The 19,411-nt window shown below is 43.3% G+C and overlaps 1 protein-coding gene across 1 annotated transcript in view; it reads right to left on the reverse strand.

Annotated features, from left to right (window-relative positions):
* Positions 1-207: 207 nt before the first annotated feature.
* LOC140134131 (NFX1-type zinc finger-containing protein 1-like) overlaps positions 208-19,411 on the reverse strand; it is a 56,677-nt gene continuing 37,473 nt past the window's right edge. Inside the window, exons 7-8 of the mRNA XM_072154763.1 lie at positions 3,206-3,301; positions 208-1,994 (exon numbers count right to left, since the gene is read on the reverse strand). Of these exons, the coding sequence (XP_072010864.1) occupies positions 450-1,994; positions 3,206-3,301 (1,641 nt within the window). The 3' untranslated portion in view covers positions 208-449. The remainder of the gene's footprint in view (positions 1,995-3,205; positions 3,302-19,411) is intronic.

Here is a 19,411-nt window from a genome sequence, read left to right on the forward strand (position 1 = left end):
GTATGTACGAAGCACAAAAGAAAACTACAGTATATTGTACAACTGGTGCCAATGACAATAACATCAGTATCATTCAAATCAATATAAAATAGGTTAAAATGCACATAATGTGAGTATATGTTTATTTTTGTACAATATACATGAAATTGGTTGGTTTTAATTCAGAAATATATCAAACAACAAAATAAACATTTTCTATTATGAACACCTAATTTTGATGAATACTGTAAATATATCAAGGGTCAATACAAGATCTGTCCAATGATCATATTACAATTAGTACTGAAGGGGGATTCTTTACCCGGAGGACTGAAGAGGACAAAATATAGCTATTATTAATTTTAATGGTCTTATCTATGTGCCGGATTGCAAGGGATTGACTATTCATCCAGGTTTTCTGATTGAATGTACTACAGTAATTCATGCTATTTTTAAGCATACTATGTTAGTCACAGCATGCTCATTGTAAGAATACTTTTTTCATTCTTTAATATACCAATTAAATCAATGTCATATTCATTTTCACTATTTCCTGCTTCTGACTCAAAATTTTTCAGTGTTGTGTACTCCTTTATGATCTGGTAATTTGTGTAATCATCAGATGTAAACGTGGCCACATCTGGTTGGGATATTGGCAAACTGAGATCTTTTATTTTCTCTTTATAAGTTCCAATTTTGAATAAAAGTTTTACTTTTTCACTTGCGAGTATCATCTGTGATATTGTCTTTTGCATGTTTTTGATTTCTTTGACCATCTGGTTGGCATTATATACTTGAGCAAAAATAGCATCATTGTTTTGAACAAATCTCTCCAACTCCAACTGCCATTGATCAACTACCTTAATTTCTTTTCTATGAAGTCCACATTTTCTTTCCTGGTAAAATCTAGAATGACTGAATGAACCCCCTGTAGGACACTTTGAATGGGGCTCTGTTAGACTCAGGAGATGGGCATATGATGTTTTTTCTATTATAATTTCATGACATTTTTTGCACGGCCCAACATGTAAATTATTTTCCAAGCATTGAATTTTTACAAACATACTAGATTTCAAAAAACAGGCAATGCTGAATGTGTGATCACATATGAGAGTAATAGACACATCTGAAGTACACTGTTTTGGGCAGGAAGTTCCACAAAAACTTTTACATAAGTGTCCACAGGAAAATATTTTGGTGCAAGGTTCTTTGCAATCTGATCTTGTTGGAGTTTTTGAACATGGAAAATTTTGAATGTGTCCACATATTGGAATTTGTTTTGGCACTAACTCTTGGCAATCTCCACAAGGCTCACTGCATATTTTCTTACATGTGTGGCCTTTTTTACAGGGAATTTTGACACATGGCTTTACACACCTAACTTGTTTATGTTCAGGATCATATGGGTGGCAGTGAAGGCCACAGACATGACCACAATTTAGCCGATAGTCACAAGGAATCATGCATCCACTTTCTGGCACATTGGCAAAATCTTTAGAAGTTGACAAATGAGTCATGGTGTTTGGATGAATGACACATTGCACTTTAAGCTCTATGCCAATTTGTCCATTTTCTTTTAACACATCACAGATTTTTTTCCAAAGAGGAACTTTTGATAATATCTGCATGTTGCCTATACAAAATAATCCTTTCTTGGCTCTTGATAAAGCAACACATACTCGGTTTGGTATTTTAAGAAAACCAACATTGCCTTCTAAATTACTCCTGACTAATGAAAGAATGATAATGTCATTTTCCTCTCCTTGATATTTATCAACCACACACACTCTGACCCCCTGAAACTGAGATTTTGGCATCATTTTTTGTAAACAATGCAGCTGTCCAGAATAAGTAGTGAGTATCGTTATCTGTGATGGAGAGTAGCCTTGGTGTATGAAATAGAGGCAAAGTGACTTCACAAATTCAGCTTCATGGACATTCTGATGACTCTTGCCTTCACATATTTTATCCTCAAAATGGCGGTGATCCACAAAAAAAAGATTATGGCAGACAACCTATGTAAGATAGGAAATACGAGGAGGATTATTTATTTTATGACATATTTTGTTAAGTTACTTATGAATTTGCAAACAGCTTATAGTATGACCCATAAATAGCGTGCATGCATAACCAATGTGTTATCCTAGTTCACACACTGGTGTCTCACTTTAGTTATTGGTCTGGACTAAGGTCTCAATTCATTTTAAGGTCTGGTTATTCCATAGTCACATGTATACTGAGAGGTAAAGACCACTGAATTATTTGATTGAGCAATGAAAGTATATTCTTGCACAAACTTTGTCCGGTTTGGCCAATGAGAGGCCTCCTCAGACCTATTTCCTTTGTCCATTGGAGGTCACTTGCTTTTTTGTCCTCCCTTGTTTGTGGTTCAAGGAGCCAACTCCTGCAGCAGCCCCCATATTCCCCCTTACCTTCCAGCTAGGCACAGTACTAAAAATCTGAACCAAAACAGGGTATGATTTTCAGTTTTTTTCCTAAACCCAGCCCTGGCCCCTATTTTCAACAGTCCACTTCACCAAACCATATAACATTCTGCATAGTAAAATTTTGTCTATAACTTTACTCTAAATGGATTTTAAACGATTAATTCTACATACATATTTCTTGAATGTTCATGGTCTGTGCATAGTTTTATTCATAATAAGCTAAATGATTTTATATCTAGGCTAGAATGCTGTAAAGTTAAAAAATGTGAATAAAAATTGTTTTTAGATATATGAATATTAATCGAAATATGATATTAATATAAAGTCCATTTAAATATTATAATTGTTTATAATAGGAAGAATACATTTTTCTAATGACACACTACTTTATGGACTTCTTGCTTGTAAAGTAATCCAAATAGCTAACCCTGACTATAGAAAAGTATATATGTATGTCAATCTACAGTAGTAGCTGTGATAAATTACAATTACTAATAGCTGCTGCTACAGAATGTGTGTGGCCTACTGTTTATTACGCTAATTTTTTATTGTATATTGCATGTATTTATCCCTCACCAAAAGAGCAGATTCATGCCTTTCCCTTGGTGTTTAATTATATTATCCATATTCCATTTACAAAGAGGAAAATTTGCAGCAATGCCCTACCACTTATACCCATGAGATTTACTTCCTGTGACCACCAGTGAAAGACATGGTTGTGATATAATATCCTTACAATTAAGCTTATTACTGCAAAAAAATTTTAAGAAACAACATACCTTAACATTTTCATATTTGTACACAGATTCATGATTATCAAGTTTGTCATAAATGTGTGGTGTTAGTAGTGCTGCTATTTCAGGTCTCATTCGATGCTAAAAATAAAAACAACAAATAATTAGAAGCACTTTCAAGGGCAGGAAAATTGTAGTATAGTATATGTGCAGTATTTGTGTATTCTACATGAGAGTCTGATTGCCCCTGAGGAATATGTTTTTGAGCTGTCATCTCTTTAGATAACTCACAATCTTATCGCTTTTCTGGATGTGTTTGTTTTTTTTTATTATCAAACAGAATTGCTATAATTTGCATGGGGTATCATTGGCCAGCAATGACCTGAGCATATTATAGCTATTGATGCACACACTGTAAAATTACTATGCAAGATGGATAACCATACAAGAGAGATGTTAAGCATCCCTGCCGGTAATGTAAGAGGATGCGTGCCGAGGGAGCTCTGGTGTGATACTCACAAAATCCTTAGTCCTGGCACGTGAACTCACCGGAAAGCTGCAGGATCGGCTCCACAGTGATCGGAGAGATTGGATCACCCGAATACCGTCCCAAGTCCGCAGCAGCTATGAAAGAGCAGAACCCACCAGAGCCCGCACTGCAGTAGGTGCTGACAGCAGTGGGTCGGTGCAACTCTAATCTTACCCTGCAAGTGGGGAGTCTCAAGGAAGAGCTCACACTCATGAGACATGATATGCATAAGATTAATGAGAGAGTTAAGGAGATGGAAGGAAGGATTAGTACAGTAGAAGATGCTGTTCCTTCTATGCAAAGATATATTAAATGCAATCAAGATGTGCGTGAACTATTTGAAAAAAGTAATGACCTGGAAAACAGGCTCAGAAGAAAGAATATCTGGCTGGTAGATTTTTTTTTAACACCTTTGAGAGAGACCAGCTGACACCTTTGTTCGCCATCAAAAGAGCCCACAGGGTTCCAACCCACCCATTGCCACCAGGGGCGGCTCCCAGACCTGTCTTGATGAAGCTGCTGTACTTTAGAGATTGAATTTGATACTTCGCCATGTTAGATACAAACCCGATATAACAGTTGAAGGTCGCCGAGTCTCCCTATTCCGGGACTTCTCCTCAACTATGGAGAAACGGAGAGCACAATTCAATGATGTCAAGAAGAGATTGTGCTCAATGCAGATACCATATGCAATGCTGTACTTGTCACAACTGTGAGTGGTGGCGCTGGGAGAGACCCACTTCTTTAACCAGCCAAAAGATGCCATGCATTGACTTGCTATCAAAGAGGGCCGTATTCGCCGGCCGGATCGGGTCTAACCTTGAGGAACGTGGAAGGTGAACTGACCTCCACCTTTAAGGGGGTTGAAGAATAGTTGTTTGGTCACCAAGGTTTGAGCTTCTGCAATTGTTTTGATGCCAGAATTACATGTTTATCCCTTCAGCCACTGGAGGAGTTCACCTCGGATCATTGTGTACTTACTACTTAGGAACTATCACGATTGCAAGGTTCAGGATATTGGATACCCCGGCATCCAGATTGAGTGGTATATGTTTTTTTTGTATCTGTTTTGTTTGGAGGGGGGTGGGTATTTCACTGGTACAAATCTGATTAGCGGTAATGCTTCGGGGTTAGCGAGGCACCTACAGAGGACCTCTAAGGTACTGTCATTATACACACCTCTTAAGGGAAATGGCTGACTCTTTTACTGTAATTGCATGGAACGTGAGGGGAATGGGGGAGGCCAACAAGCGCTGTCCCGTGTTCCAATTGCTTAAAAAATACCAATCAGCCATTGTATGTTTGTCAGAGATACATTATGCAGCAGACACTGTAGGAACACTGGGTCGGACATGGATGGGGCAGTAATTTCACTCTACGTACTCCACACACGCTAGGGGAGTTAGTGTACTAATCCACAAATCCATCCCTTTTCAATGCTCCAGACAGGTCGTCGACTCTGAAGGCCAATATGTGTGCCTGTGCGGTACCATTTGGGATTATCCCATACTATTGGTAGTTGTTTATATGCCGCCACTATACACTGCTAAAGTTATGAAACAGATTCTGCAGCTGGCCCCTACATCCCCCCCACATATGCCCCTTTTAATTTTAAAAATTACCTGAACCCTATCCTTGACAAATTCCACTAAGGTGCCATTTCAGAATCCGTACCCCCCCCACCACCACCACCTTGGCCAGGCTGTTAGGAGAGGTAAGACTGGTAGATATCTGGAGATACCATAACCCCACTGCAAGAATATATTCATGTTACTCAGCCCCCTATCACAGCTTGTCTAGAATAGACATGGCACTAGAGTCCGAACATAAACTGTGCAAGGTGAGGGAAATAAAATACCTTGCACGCAGCATTTGCGACCATGCACCAATATGGGTAGCTATGGATTTTGGGTCAGGAGTCAGAGAGAGACCATTGTGGAAAGTCAACCCATTCTGGCTGGAGTTAGTAGGGGATGCACTGGTGGCAAAATTACAGAAATTTCTTGACTACAATGAAGGCTCAGTCCCCCTACTCGCCCTCTGGAAGGCCATTAAAGGCAAGGGGCTTATTGTTTTCCCGCATATATCTAGATATAAGACTAAGTCCAGGGAGCTATCATTGGAGCTAGAAAAGCGTGTAATAGATACAGAAAGAGAATTCATAGAGGGACCGAATTCTCCATCCTTGGAGAGCTGAAGTTCTATGGCCAACTATATAGATCAAAGCTGGAGGCCCCCCAGGACAGAGTGAGGGAGTTTGTGGCAAGCATTAATGTGCCGGTGTTAACAGGCTGGAGAAAGTTTGGAAGCCCCAAATACACTATCTGAGCTAAAGAATGCAATCCAGGCCCTTCCAAATGACAAAGCCCCGGGAAAAGACGGGCTTCCGGGGGGATGTTTCAAAAAGTACCTGGACTTCCTGCTGCCCCAATTGTTGACAGTAATTGAAAAGGCACCGGAGGAGGGAAAACTCCCATCATCTATGTGAGAAGCTATAGTGGTGGTGATACCAAAACCGGGAAAGGACCCGAAGCTCCCAGAATCTTATAGGCCTATTTCTTTTCTCCTGTCCGACATCAAAATACTGGCAAAGGTTCTGGCGGACCGTCTGTCCGGGGTGGTGCAGGGGCTGATACACCCGGACCAGTCCAGATTTGTGCCCAATTGATCTACCTCTGTGAACATCCGTAGAATGTTTACCTCCATGCAGGCCTCCTCTGGGGATACCGGCACAAGGGCGGTCCTCTCACTCAATGCTACCAAAGCTTTTGGGCCCGATTTCACTGCGCTGGTGCAACTTCTATATGTAGAACCATGGGAGCATATTAGGGCAAACGGAAAACTATTTGATATCTTTGTGCTGGAACGAGGGACAAGGCAGGGCTGTCCCCTGTCCCCCCTGCATTTTGGCCATAGAGCCATTTGCTTGTCAAACGTATACAGTTCCCTGTACCCGGTGATACAAATTATCATGGAAAATGTCAACTATTCTGGTTTCATAATTAATTGGGACAAGTCGTACCTTCTCCCAGTGGATGGGCTTAACCCTGACAACCGGCTTGACTCGCTCTCTATTAAAGTGGTAAGAGAGTTTAAGTATCTAGGAGTGGCTGTAACTTGCTCGCCGCAGGATTATATACAGAATAACTTGCAGAACCTGATCAAGATGGTGCTGATGCCACTGCTCCTTTATCTCATTCACAACTCCTAGGAAAAACTTCTATAGAATTGGTGCCATATTTAGGGGGTTAATCTGGAGAAAAAGCCATCCCAGAATTAAACTGGAATCCCTTCAAAGGGACAAGGAAGCTGGGGGTCTGGCGGTGCCAAATCCTTGGGTCTATTTCATTGCAGCACAATTACAGCACTTTAGAGGATGGGGCACGAGAGAGGGAGATGGAATAGGGGGAAGGTTGCTATCGGACGACTCGCCATGGGAAATACCCGTACAATAAACCCACTTTGAATTTGCAGTATAAGGTGTGGGATAGGGGGAAGAGCATGCCCGGACTGACAGGACTGAGCCATCACACCCCCATTTGGCATAACTCTACATTTAGTGAATTTCTGAAAATGGAGGAGCCACAGTTCTGGTCCAAAACTTAAAGAGATACAAACCGGGGAATTAAAAACCTTGATGTACTTAGAGAGGCATACCAGATACCACACATACAGCCTTTCACTGGTACTTACAATTGTGTCATGCCTATGACTCCCAGAAACAGACCCTGGATATGACACTGCGGAGGCCGTGAATGCTGGAGTCATTGCTGCTCCCCGGTTCCTCCTAAGGGTTTATCTCAATGTTGTATGTTGTATGTTTCTTAAGGGTGTGGCAAACCCTAGCACATGTACTGGGAGTGTACTAAGCTGGGAGGGTACTGGCAAAAGGTAATAGGCATTAATCTTCAAGGTATATTCAATACAACATAAAGCATTCCCAAGGATCTGTCTGCTGGGGCTGCTGGATGACAATATGGCCATTACACCTAAAATAATAGGCATGTCTCGTATACTTTATCAGGCCCGTAAGCTAATAGCAGCCAAATGGGTTCAACTGCCCCCCCACTATTAAAGAGTTGAAGGAGCACCTGAACTTTTCATAGTTTATACGGTTGAAAAAAGTCCATCAAGTTCAACCAAGGAAGGGTAGGGATTGGATGAGGAAGGGATTTAGGGGAAACAATCCTATATAGCATAACAATCAATGTTATTTAGGTGTAAAAAGGCATCTAGACCATTCTTGAAGCTCTCCGCTGTCCCTGCTGTGACCAGCGCCTGAGGCAGGCTATTCCACAGATTGACAGTTCTCATAGTAAAAAAGCCCTGTCGCCTCCGGTGATTAAACCTTGGTTTCTCCAAACGGAGACAGTGCCCCCTCGTCTTTTGATTTGATTTAATCTGGAACAACTTACCACCATATTTTTTGTATGGACCATTCATATATTTATATAAATTAATCATGTCCCCTCGTAGTCATCTCTTTTCTAGACTAAATAAATCTAGTTCTTTTAATCTTTCCTCATAACTAAGACCCTCCATACCCCTTATCAGTTTTGTGGCTCTACGTTGAACCCTCTCCAGCTCCAGGGCATCCTTTTTATGGACCGGTGCCCAGAACTGGACAGCATATTCCAGGTGTGGCCGAACCAGTGCCTTGTATAGTGGTAATATTACATCCCTATCACGAGAGTCCATTCCACTTTTGATACATGACATGATCCTACTAGCTTTAGAGGCAGCAGATTGACATTGCATGCTGTTATTCAATTTATGATCTACTAGTACCCCCAGGTCCTTCTCAACAAGGGACTCTCCCAGATTTACTCCCCCAAGGACATTTGCCTTTGGATTATTGGCCCCCAGGTGCATAACATTACATTTATCCACATTGAACCTCATTTGCCAAGTGGATGACCAAACATTCAGTTTGTCCAAGTCACCCTGCAGCCTATGAACATCCTCCATAGACTGTATTACACTACACAGTTTGGTGTCATCTGCAAAAATAGACATAGTGCTATTAATTCCTACCTCTATATCATTAATATATATATTAAATAGTAGTGGGCCAAGCACAGAACCCTGAGGTACACCACTCATAACTGGTGACCATTCCGAGTAGGAATCATTGACCACAACTCTCTGGATACGATCCCTCAGACAGTTTTCAATCCAATTGCAAATGATTTCTGCCAAACCAATAGCCCTAATTTTACCCATCAGGCATCTATGAGGGACAGTGTCAAATGCCTTTGCAAAGTCCAAGAACACAATATCCACAGCTGCTCCTCCATCCAGGCACCTGCTCACCTCTTCATAGAAGCAGATAAGGTTTGTTTGACAACTTCTATTCTTAGTAAACCCATGCTGGCTATCATGTATTATTCTATTTGATGTCACATACTCCAGTATGTAGTCTTTTACTAACCCTTCCAACACTTTCCCCACAATGGAAGTTAAGCTTACAGGCCTGTAATTGCCTGGAGAAGTTCTAGAGCCCTTTTTATATATTGGCACCACATTTGCCTTGCACCAGTCACTTGGCACCACACCAGACATTATGGAATGCCTGAAGATTTTAGACAGTGGTACAGCAATAACAGAACTGAGTTATTTAAGAACTCTGGGGTGTAACCCATCTGGTCCAGGAGCTTTGTACACATTGATTTTATTGAGCTTAGATTGGATAATGCCTACATTCAGCCAGTCTACTATATTACAGGGTGCATGACCCGCACTGGCACCACCCAAGTCAGAAGTTCTCTCTTCTATTGTATAAACGGAGCTAAAAACCTATTGGAATAAATTTAGAAGTATAAAAACCCAGGATAGATTTGAATTTCTCCCATTTAACATTAGTATCACATGTGACAGTATCTGATCCCAGTCTATATCCTGTATTGCAGCCCTGAACTTTTGGAAATTAGCCCTCTTAAAATTCTAAGTTTTCGATTTTCCCACCTGTTTCTGCTTTTTAAAGTTTAAGAGGAAAATAATTATATTATGATCGCTGTTCCCAAGAGGTTCCCGGATACTGACATTTTGGACAATCTCCGCATTGTTAGAAATTACAAGGTCCAACAATGCGTCACCTCTTGTGGGATCTTCTACAAGCTGCACCATAAAATTATCCTGAAGAATGTTCATAAAATGTCTCCCCTTCACAGATGAAGACGAGCCCTGACCCCAATTTATATTTGGAAAGTTAAAGTCTCCCATTATCACTACGGTCCCCTCCTGTGCAGCCCGCTCCATCTGTTTATATAAGTGACCCTCTATTTCCTCAGAGATGTTAGGGGGTCTATAAATTACACCAAAAATAATTTTCTCAAAGCTCTCTTGGCTTTGAATTTCAACCCACAAAGTTTCAGCCTTCTCACACTCTGAGACCACTGACTCATTCACAATCGCTTTTAAGTCTCTTCTGACATACAGACATACACCACCTCCCCTCCTATTTGCCCTGTCTTTCCGAAAGAGTGTAAGACCTTGAATATTAACACCCCAATCATGCGATGCATCAAGCCATCTCTCTGCTACACCAACAACATCTAACTGTTCCTCTAATATCAGAGCCTCAAGCTAGCCCATTTTGCCTGTGATACTTCTGGCATTTGTGAACATACAATTTAATTTTCCACAGTTATTTATCTGATTTAAAGTAATTTTACTTGCACATATATCCTCACCACTGTTCTGCAACTTGTGGATCTCCTTATCCACTGCCTTAGGCCCCCATACACCACCCACATCACCACCCACCAACATAACCTGCCCCCTCTCTGACCTGTCTACCCCTTCAGTGTCTTCCTTTTCCTCCTCCCCCGATCCTAGTTTAAATACTCCACCACCCCTGCTAGGATCTTCTCCCCCAGCACAGCAGCCCCCCTTCCATTTAGGTGCAAGTTATCTGCGGAAAACAGCTTGCACCCCAGTGAAAAGTCAGCCCAATGCTCTAGGAACCCAAATCCCTCTGCTCTACACCAGGATCTGAGCCATGCATTTAACTCCCTGAGCTCCCGCTGTCTGCTCTGTGTAGCGCATGGCACAGGTAGAATTCCGGAGAATACTACCTTGGAGGTCCTTTCCTTAAGCTTTGAACCTAATTCTTTAAAATTATTCTTCAGGCTCCTCCACCTACCATCTATTCTGTCATTGGTACCAACATGGACCACGACAGCTGGGTCATCCCCAGCCCCTCCCAGTAATTTATCCACCCTTTCCACCACATGCCGAACCCTGGCACCAGGGAGACAGCAAACCATTCGGTTGAGGCGGTCTTGGCGACAAATTATTCTGTCTTCCTTATTATAGAGTCCCCTACAACCACTAGCTGCCTTGGTTTATCTGCACTCCCATCCACCCTACTACTAGCTGGTCTGCTCCCCCGGCTGTAAGGGATAGCAGGATCCGCTAGGGCTGCCATTTCTGACACTGACGTCCTTACATCATTGCACAATTTTGCAATTTTGCTTGGATGTTCAGAGTCAGAGTTGGCCTTCCTTTTCTTTGACCCCTTCCTACCCACTCTATTTACAGTAACCCAGCTACCCATCTGGCCCTGCTGGCTTTCCTCTCCACCCTCCACTTCTATCCCGCTTATTGCTTGCTCAGTGAGAAGCATACTCCTCTCAAGATTGTCAATTGCTCACAGCCATGCAATATCTTCCTCCAGATCTCTAACACGAGCTTCTAGTAGAAAAATATGGGCACATCTGTCACAGCGGTATTCACCCTCGAACTCTTGCTCCAGAAGTGTATACATGCGGCAGAGTGTGCACTGGAGCATACCACCAATCTTGCTAGCCATATCCTAGTAACAAAACTGTGATGAGTATATAAATCAAGAGATATAAAATGTAAATTACTTACAGTTCTGTGGACTTATCTTTTTCAAACTCCGCTTTTTTCAACTCCACTTAAGCTCACTAGCCACTTGGAATCACAAGCCAAAACTGAGCGAGCTCAAAAGTGAGTTGCTAGACCTTAATTTATCAGGTGTGAACACTAATCCCTCCTCCCAATTAGCAGACCAGGCAAAGAAAGGAAAAAAAATCTATTTAAATTGTGACACTAAGAAAAGTGCTATTACCTATATACTCAGTCCACAATCACCCAAACAACAGATTCACTCTTAACACACACAAAACTCCGCTTTTTTCAACTCCACTTAAGCTCACTAGCCACTTGGAATCACAAGCCAAAACTGAGCGAACTACTTAATTAGATTACAGACTTACCGAGCATTTATATGAATGGGTACAGTATATGGGCAATGTCCTGATTGGAATGAGTGTCGAATGTTTGTCTGGGGGTGTGGGGCTAAGAAGTTACATATTGTGGAAGGAACAATTGATTGAAGACAACTGCCAGCCTGAGCGGACACTCTGCTTCACTGAACAACCAAAGCACTGACTCTTGAAGAACTGTACCAGGGAATGGGGGATGGAGGGAATTGGGGGAAAAAGGGAATCTGTTGTGTTTTTGTTCTTAGTGTTGTAAATGGAAAAAGTGTTGATGGATGTTAATAAAAAAGATCTGATTTATGCTGAACACCATACTGCAAAAAAAATGTCCAAAAGGTACAAAATGTCTAAAAGGTCTTAAAGCTACAGAAAAACTTTAGGTGAATTCAGCCTCTGTTAAAGGAAATCTGTCATTCAAATCAAGCATGATAAACCAGGGACACTTACACATAGATCCAGGCACCGTGAATTTGCTAATCTTCTTTGTTATTCATGGCCTCTTTCCTTTTAAAATCAACTTTAAAAATTAAGCTATCAAGCCAGCAGGCAGAGGGAAGGGGAAGTGCTGAGGGAGCAAGGTAGAGAGTGAGATGTGCTCCTGCACAATGTAACAAGGGGGGGGGGGGGCTAAGAAACAAAAGAGCATAATTTTAAAAGTTGATTTTTGAAGAAGGCCATGGATAATAAATATTAGAAGATTGTCAAAGTCACAGTGACAGGATATTGGTATATCATGCTTAATTTTGATGGTATGTTTCCTTTAAATGCAGTAAAGTACCAGATGCTAGTGGAGTGCTGCTGTTCGGGGTATGGGTCCAACGGAGAAAGCACCAACCTGCTGGTTTGACTTGTGAGCAGCTGATCGAGCAGCTTGCAGCCCCTTAGCCACCGTAGGCATCTCCTCTGTAGGCATGCCTGTGATTGCCCAGGCTGGACATGAGACACTGCAGTATAAGAGCAGGGTCACATGTCCACATGGCATTAGTCATAGAAGACAGCTAGGGAGAGATTATCTATCTTCATTGGGTCAATCAGCTAGGCAGGGTCCTCTCAAAAAGGCAATTGCCCTTTTCAGGGCATTAAACTATAGAGAGAGGATGCTGTTATTGAGACATTAAATAATTGCCTTTTAGGGGACTCTGAAGAACTGCACTGGGCTACTTATAGTCTGCAGTAGTGCAGGGATATTTTTACTATTTATAGAGGACGATATAGCAATACGTGCAGGGGCGGACTGGCCATTGTACCCACCGGGAATTTTCCCGGTGGGCCGGTCGGTCCTGGGCCGGTCTGGGGCCGGTCCGGAGCTGGTGCGGGGCCGGTCCGCACTACCTAAAACTTTTAACATAATCTATAGTAGCCGCATCGCACGATGCAGGTACTATTGATTATTACACAGACGCAGCGCAGCACCGCTGCTTCTGCGTCTGTGTATACACTCAGCTACACAGGTCGCGCAACTGACGTCATTGCGCGTCCTGTGTAGCGTAGGGGAGGCTGGCACCTACCAGCTGTCAGATGTCCGGCCTCCTGTATCTCTGCGGCTTGGTGTGGAGGCGCGGAGCAGTGACGTCACTATCCCGCGCCTCTACACCAAGCTGCTGAAGACCGAGGACAGGAAGAAACCTGCGCCAAAGAGGTGAGTATTATGTTTTTGTTTTTTTTAATTACAGAACGGGGGACATTAATTCTATATCTGGGAATGGCAGGGGTCATTAATTATATGTCTGGGGTTACATACAAGATAGGGTCTGGAGGTTTGTTCTTAAGTTGAATTTGTATGTATGTCGGAACTGTATATTTTATCATTGAAATCCCAGCCAGAATTTTTTTGGTCTCTGTGACAATTTTAAAAATGTTGGGTTGTCATAAGAATCAATATTAACAATAAAGCTTAATTACAGACACCTGTGATAACTGTTACAGCTGTTTATTGTAGCCTTGGACTAAAGTACAGTAAATTACCAACATTCAATGGGCCGTTTGTAATTAGGGGTCGTATGTAAGTCGAGTGTTCTTAAGTAGGGGACCGCCTGTATATATGGGGCTGGCAGGGGGCATAAATTATATGTCTTGGGGGGGGGCATTATTCTATATCTGGGAATGGCAGGGGGCATAAATTATATGTCTGGGGTGGGGGGGGCATTATTCTATATCTGGGAATGGCAGGGAGCATTAATTATATGTCTGTGGTGGGGGTGGATTATTGTATATATGGGGCTGGCAGTGTGCATAAATTATATGTCTGGGGTGGGGGGGATTATAGTATATATGGGGCTGGCAGTGGGCATAAATTATATTTCTGGGGGGGGATTATAGTATATTAGTATATATGGGGCTGGCAGTGGGCATAAATTATATGTCTGGGGGGCATTATTCTATATCTGGGAATGGCAGGGGACATTAATTATATGTCTGGGGTGGGAGGGGGGCATTATTGTATATATGGGGCAGGCAGGGGGCATTAATTATATGTCTGGGGCGGGCTGGGCACATTATTCTATGTCTAGGGCAGGCAGGGGGCATTTATTATATGTCTGGGGTAGGCTGGGGCCATTATTTTTATGCCTGGGTCATAGTAGGAGCTCTATCCATACTGGGGTGGCGTGGTGGGGAGGTTAAGGGGGTTAAAGGAGAGAAAGAAGAAATAAATTATCCTTACCATTACAGTATGTTACATTATGGGGCACTATTTGTGTGGTGCTAATATTTCAGAGGGCTCTATTACAGTATTTGGGGCACAGTATTGGTGGTAGCAGAAAAAGGGACAATGGGAAAGTGCAGAACATAAGACGTCTGTGTGGTAAACTCTGCAGGAACGCTGTGAACCTGGAGGAAGAGACAAGGTGATGGTGGAACTAATGGAGAAGATGAGGAACGATCCGAGGATACGTCACCTAATGTCACTGGATGCAATAGGTGAGGATCTCATGTGTTTTCTGTAGCTGTATATGATAAATACTGATTTTTTTTATCATGTTCGCTTCTGTGTATATATGTTGTATTATAGTAGTTATATTCCTGCTTGACAAAGGCTGAGACTACAGCCGAAACGTTGCGGGAGGTGGAATAAACACCCTTCACTATTTTGGAGTGCTGCCTGTCTTCATTTCGTTGGATATCTACTACACTCTTACTGGTGAGAGTGAGGATAGCACCCATCAACTCTGTTTCTCAAAGACTGTGCTGCTTTTTTTCTTCTTTTTGTATAGCAGTATTATAGTAGTTATATTCTTATACATAGGGGGCAGTATTATAGTAGTTATATTCTTGTACATAGGGGGCAGTATTATAGTAGTTATATTCTTGTACATAGGGGGCAGTATTATAGTAGTTATATTCTTGTACATAGGGGGCAGTATTATAGTAGTTATATACCTGTACATAGGGGGCAGTATTATAGTAGTTATATTCTTGTACATAGGGGGCAGTATTATAGTAGTTATATTCCTGTACATAGGGGGCAATTTTTATTAGTATAAACAAACAGAAAATATTACAATACATTCTCATCAGAATGAGCAGACAATTATTTAACAAATATCATACAGATCAGAAAATAATAAATTCATAATAATCTTAACTCAAAAAGTCCATCACTGGTAAAAAGAAAAATGTGGAAATTAATATAATTACTTGATGAATTACCCCAGACATATGTTCCTCCATAACTTAACATTATTACCAGTTTTTTTAACCTCTATGGATCGTATCCACCTCAGCTCTGATAGTATTTGGGTTACAGCGGTCATAGGCTGGAAGGACTCGCTGTGTGCAGACACTCTGGTCCTGGTGTGCCAGTGATAGTATTTGATTGTGGTGATGATCAGGTACATGGTCCCTCTGTCGATGCCGGCTACCTGTGGTGTCACCCCATAGATTATGTCCGGGTAGGTCAGAGACTGCAGTCTTGATATTCCGAGTCTGTGGGACACCTTCTGCCATATCTGTCTCCCTCCCGGGCACTCAGTGATAAAATGCTGCATGGTCTCTTCTTGTTGACATCCCAAGGGGCACAAACGCTCAGAGAGACTCAAGAATTTTAAATTTCCCCTGACAAAGAGCCTCCCATGCAAGGATAACCAGGCGATATCAAAGAGCTTTGCAGGGAGCCTTGGACTATTGAGGAACCTCAGACTTTCCTGCAGGGTGGCCGTTGTGCAGTCCCTCAGAGCTGGCCGAACAGTATAGAAGGTCCTACAAATATTAGTGTACAGCTCCTTCCTGGTCCTACTCTCCAGATAGGTCTTATCTATTCTCCACTTTTTCAAACACCTGAGACCATACTCCAGATACTGGGGGAGGAAGCCAGGAGTCCATCGGCCCCTCTTGAGACTGCCGCCTCGCACCCAAGACTCTGCAAAAGGCAATATCCAGTCCCTGACACTACTTACCCACAGGAGACCATTATTTGAGTCCAGGCTTCCAAAATTAACTTTCAGAAACATGGAGTCAAAAAATACCCTTGGATTTAACATATCCAGTCCACCCTCTCTCCTCTGCAGGTAGGTGATCCCTCTTTTTACTGGGTTCAACCTGTTTCCCCATAAAAGCTGGAAGAACAGGCTAAAGAGCCTAGCGGAGAAAGATTCTGGCAAAGGAAAGACGACAGAGACGTAGAGGAAGACAGGGACCAGGTAAGTCTTCATCAGAGTAACCCTCTCTCTATAGGTCAGCCTCCAGTTCTTCCATCGCTGAACCTTTGCATTTCCGGTTTCCAACTTCTCTTCCCAATTTAGTTTGGCATTATCTTCCCTCCCGAATTTCACCCCAAGGATCTTAATATGGGTGGAGGCCTTGGCGAACTGTGGCAGATCAAAGCCAGGAGCAGCATCCAATGTCCAGAAAGCCTGACTCTTCTCAAGGTTAACCAGAGACCCGGAGGCCTCTGAGTAACTTCTGATGGCTGCAGACAACATCTCCACCTCACGAGGCTCAGATATCACCACAGTCACATCATCCGCGTAGGCGACTACCTTCAAAGGCAAGCAATGGGGGACCGGCACCCCCTGAAAATCACACCGCTGCAGTGATCGCAGAAACAAGTCTATAGCAAACACATACAGCAGTGGACTCAGGGGGCAGCCCTGTCGCACCCCTGCCTCTACTTCAAAAGTGTCCCCCTGCCAACCATTGATCAGAGGAAAGCTCTTCGCCTCTCTGTACAAAGTTCTAAGCCAATCTATAAATTGTCCCGGAATACCGTACTTTGACAAAGTGGCCCATAGATACTCATGATCAACCCTGTCAAAGGCTTTAGCCTGGTCCAGACCTACAACATATCTCCCACACCTCAGGGCTTTACATCTCTCAAACATCTCCCTTATCGAGATGACTGCTCCAGAGATGTTCCGCCCTCTTACTGTGCCGTACTGAGAGCCTGCCAACAGTGCCGGGGACAAACAGACTAACCTAGAAAACAGAATCTTTGCCAGAATCTTCCGGTCGACATTCAAGAGGGCGATCGGCCTCCAGTTCTTGATGTCACTAGGCTCCTTACCTTTGGACAGCAGAATAAGGGAGGACACTCTCATGGATGGAGGCATCAGGTGATTCTCTAGACAATTGGTAAACACATCCACAAGGATCGGGGCTAAGAGGTCTCTAAACTTCTTATAGAATTCAGCTGTAATACCATCAGGACCTGGTGCCTTCTTCAGATGTAACTTATCAATTGCCTCTTTAACCTCCTCCTCTGTTATTCCTGCTGTCAAAGGAGAAAAGTCCAAATCTCTAGTATCAGGGCCTGGAGTTGCCTCCAAGAATTGAGCCATTTTCTCTTTATCCAAAACCTTCTTCTGAAATTACTCAGCATAGTACGATCTCACCACCCCCAGGATACCCTCCCGAGATTCCTGCAAAACTCCCTGGGAGTCAGTGAGACCTGTGATCAATTTCTTGGCCACACGTTCCCGGCAATTTTCATACGGATCGGGAACGCCCAGTTTTCCGTAGTCCCGCTCGATAACCAGGGACGTGTAGCGGCTGTACTGATACTGCTTTATTTCAGATTTCAGTCGGTCTATCTTTTGTTTGTCCCCCCCTCCCGCCGAATACAGTGACTCCAATTCTTTCCGCAGCATGAGATACTGGCTGTACTTACTCTTACCCTTCTTCACTGACAGTCTCTTTAAGAGGGACCGGATCTCCTCCTTGACGTTCTCCCACCAGTCAGATATGTTGTCATAGAAGTCTACTCTCTGGAGCTGGTCCTGAAAAAGGGAGTGGATACAATTCTGGACATAGGCATCATCCAGGATGCTAGAATTGAGCCTCCATAACCCCCGACCAATGTCCGAGCGGTTAGTGGCTCCTAGGTGAAACAGTAGGACAAGATGGTCAGAATATGGGACGACCTTCTCGCTTATACCACTAACATTCTCTGAGGGACTCACAAATGCCATATCGATCCTGCTGTGCCTATCAGCACACGTATAGGTGTACCGAGGCTTCCTCCCGTCCAAGGTAAATACATCACGTAGATGGGCCTGTGATATTATGCTCTGTAGGACCCTGGAGTCTCTAAGCACTGCCCTGCCCGAGGACCGGTCACCTGAAGTCATGACAACATTAAAGTCGCCCGCCATTATCACAGGGATAGAGGTAAATAAATGCTGCTTCACCTCATTGAACAGCTGGATTCTCTCTGTCACTGTCTGTGGGCCATAGATGTTGATCAGCCGGAGCCGCCTACCATGGATGGTCACTTCCAGCACCAGGCACCTCCCCGTAGCGACCTCCGTTAGCCTGTGCACCGTCACGTCTGTGGTGTTAAACAGCATGGCGACCCCGGCGTACGGCTCCACAGCCAGTGACCAGTAAGAAGGACCAGACCGCCACTCACGCTCAGCCTCACGGAGATGCCCCAAGGTGGTCAGACGGGTCTCCTGCAGGAAGATGACATCAGCGTCCAAATATCTTAGGTGGTCATATACTGCGTGTCTGGTCCTTCTTACTTTAATGCTGTTGACGTTGCTGGAAGCAACTTTTAGAGAGAACCCAGCCATTATAACCAAAAAATGCAAAGCAGCGACCCCCATCATCATGAGTCAGAGTCATCCTCCCCCTGTCTTCCACCAGTCTCCATGTCTGACTCCTCCGCGGTATCTACAGGAGGGGGCTTCTTCTTAGTTGGAGAATCCCCTGTATCCGCTTCACACTCATTTTGAACGCTCTGTAACTCTCTCTCATAATCCCCATCCGACTCAGACAGAACATCATATCTGTTAGATAGGACCATGACCCCGGCATCACCACTGGCTTTTCTCCTGGTTTTTGGGCCTAAATTACAATCTTCCTCAGGTTTACGAGAGGATTTATCTTTTTTTTTCCTCTTGTTCTTCTTTGACTCCTCAAATTCAGATGTTGTTACAGAGGTGGCTGCCTGAGGCTGGCCCCGAGTGACCATCTCCATATTCCCCTGATTGCTGTCTGACTGCTGGGGTTCTGGTACTGTCTCACCTGACCCCTGCT

This window comes from Engystomops pustulosus, chromosome 5, assembly GCF_040894005.1.
Source record: "Engystomops pustulosus chromosome 5, aEngPut4.maternal, whole genome shotgun sequence".
In the NCBI taxonomy this organism is placed as follows: Eukaryota; Metazoa; Chordata; class Amphibia; order Anura; family Leptodactylidae; genus Engystomops; species Engystomops pustulosus.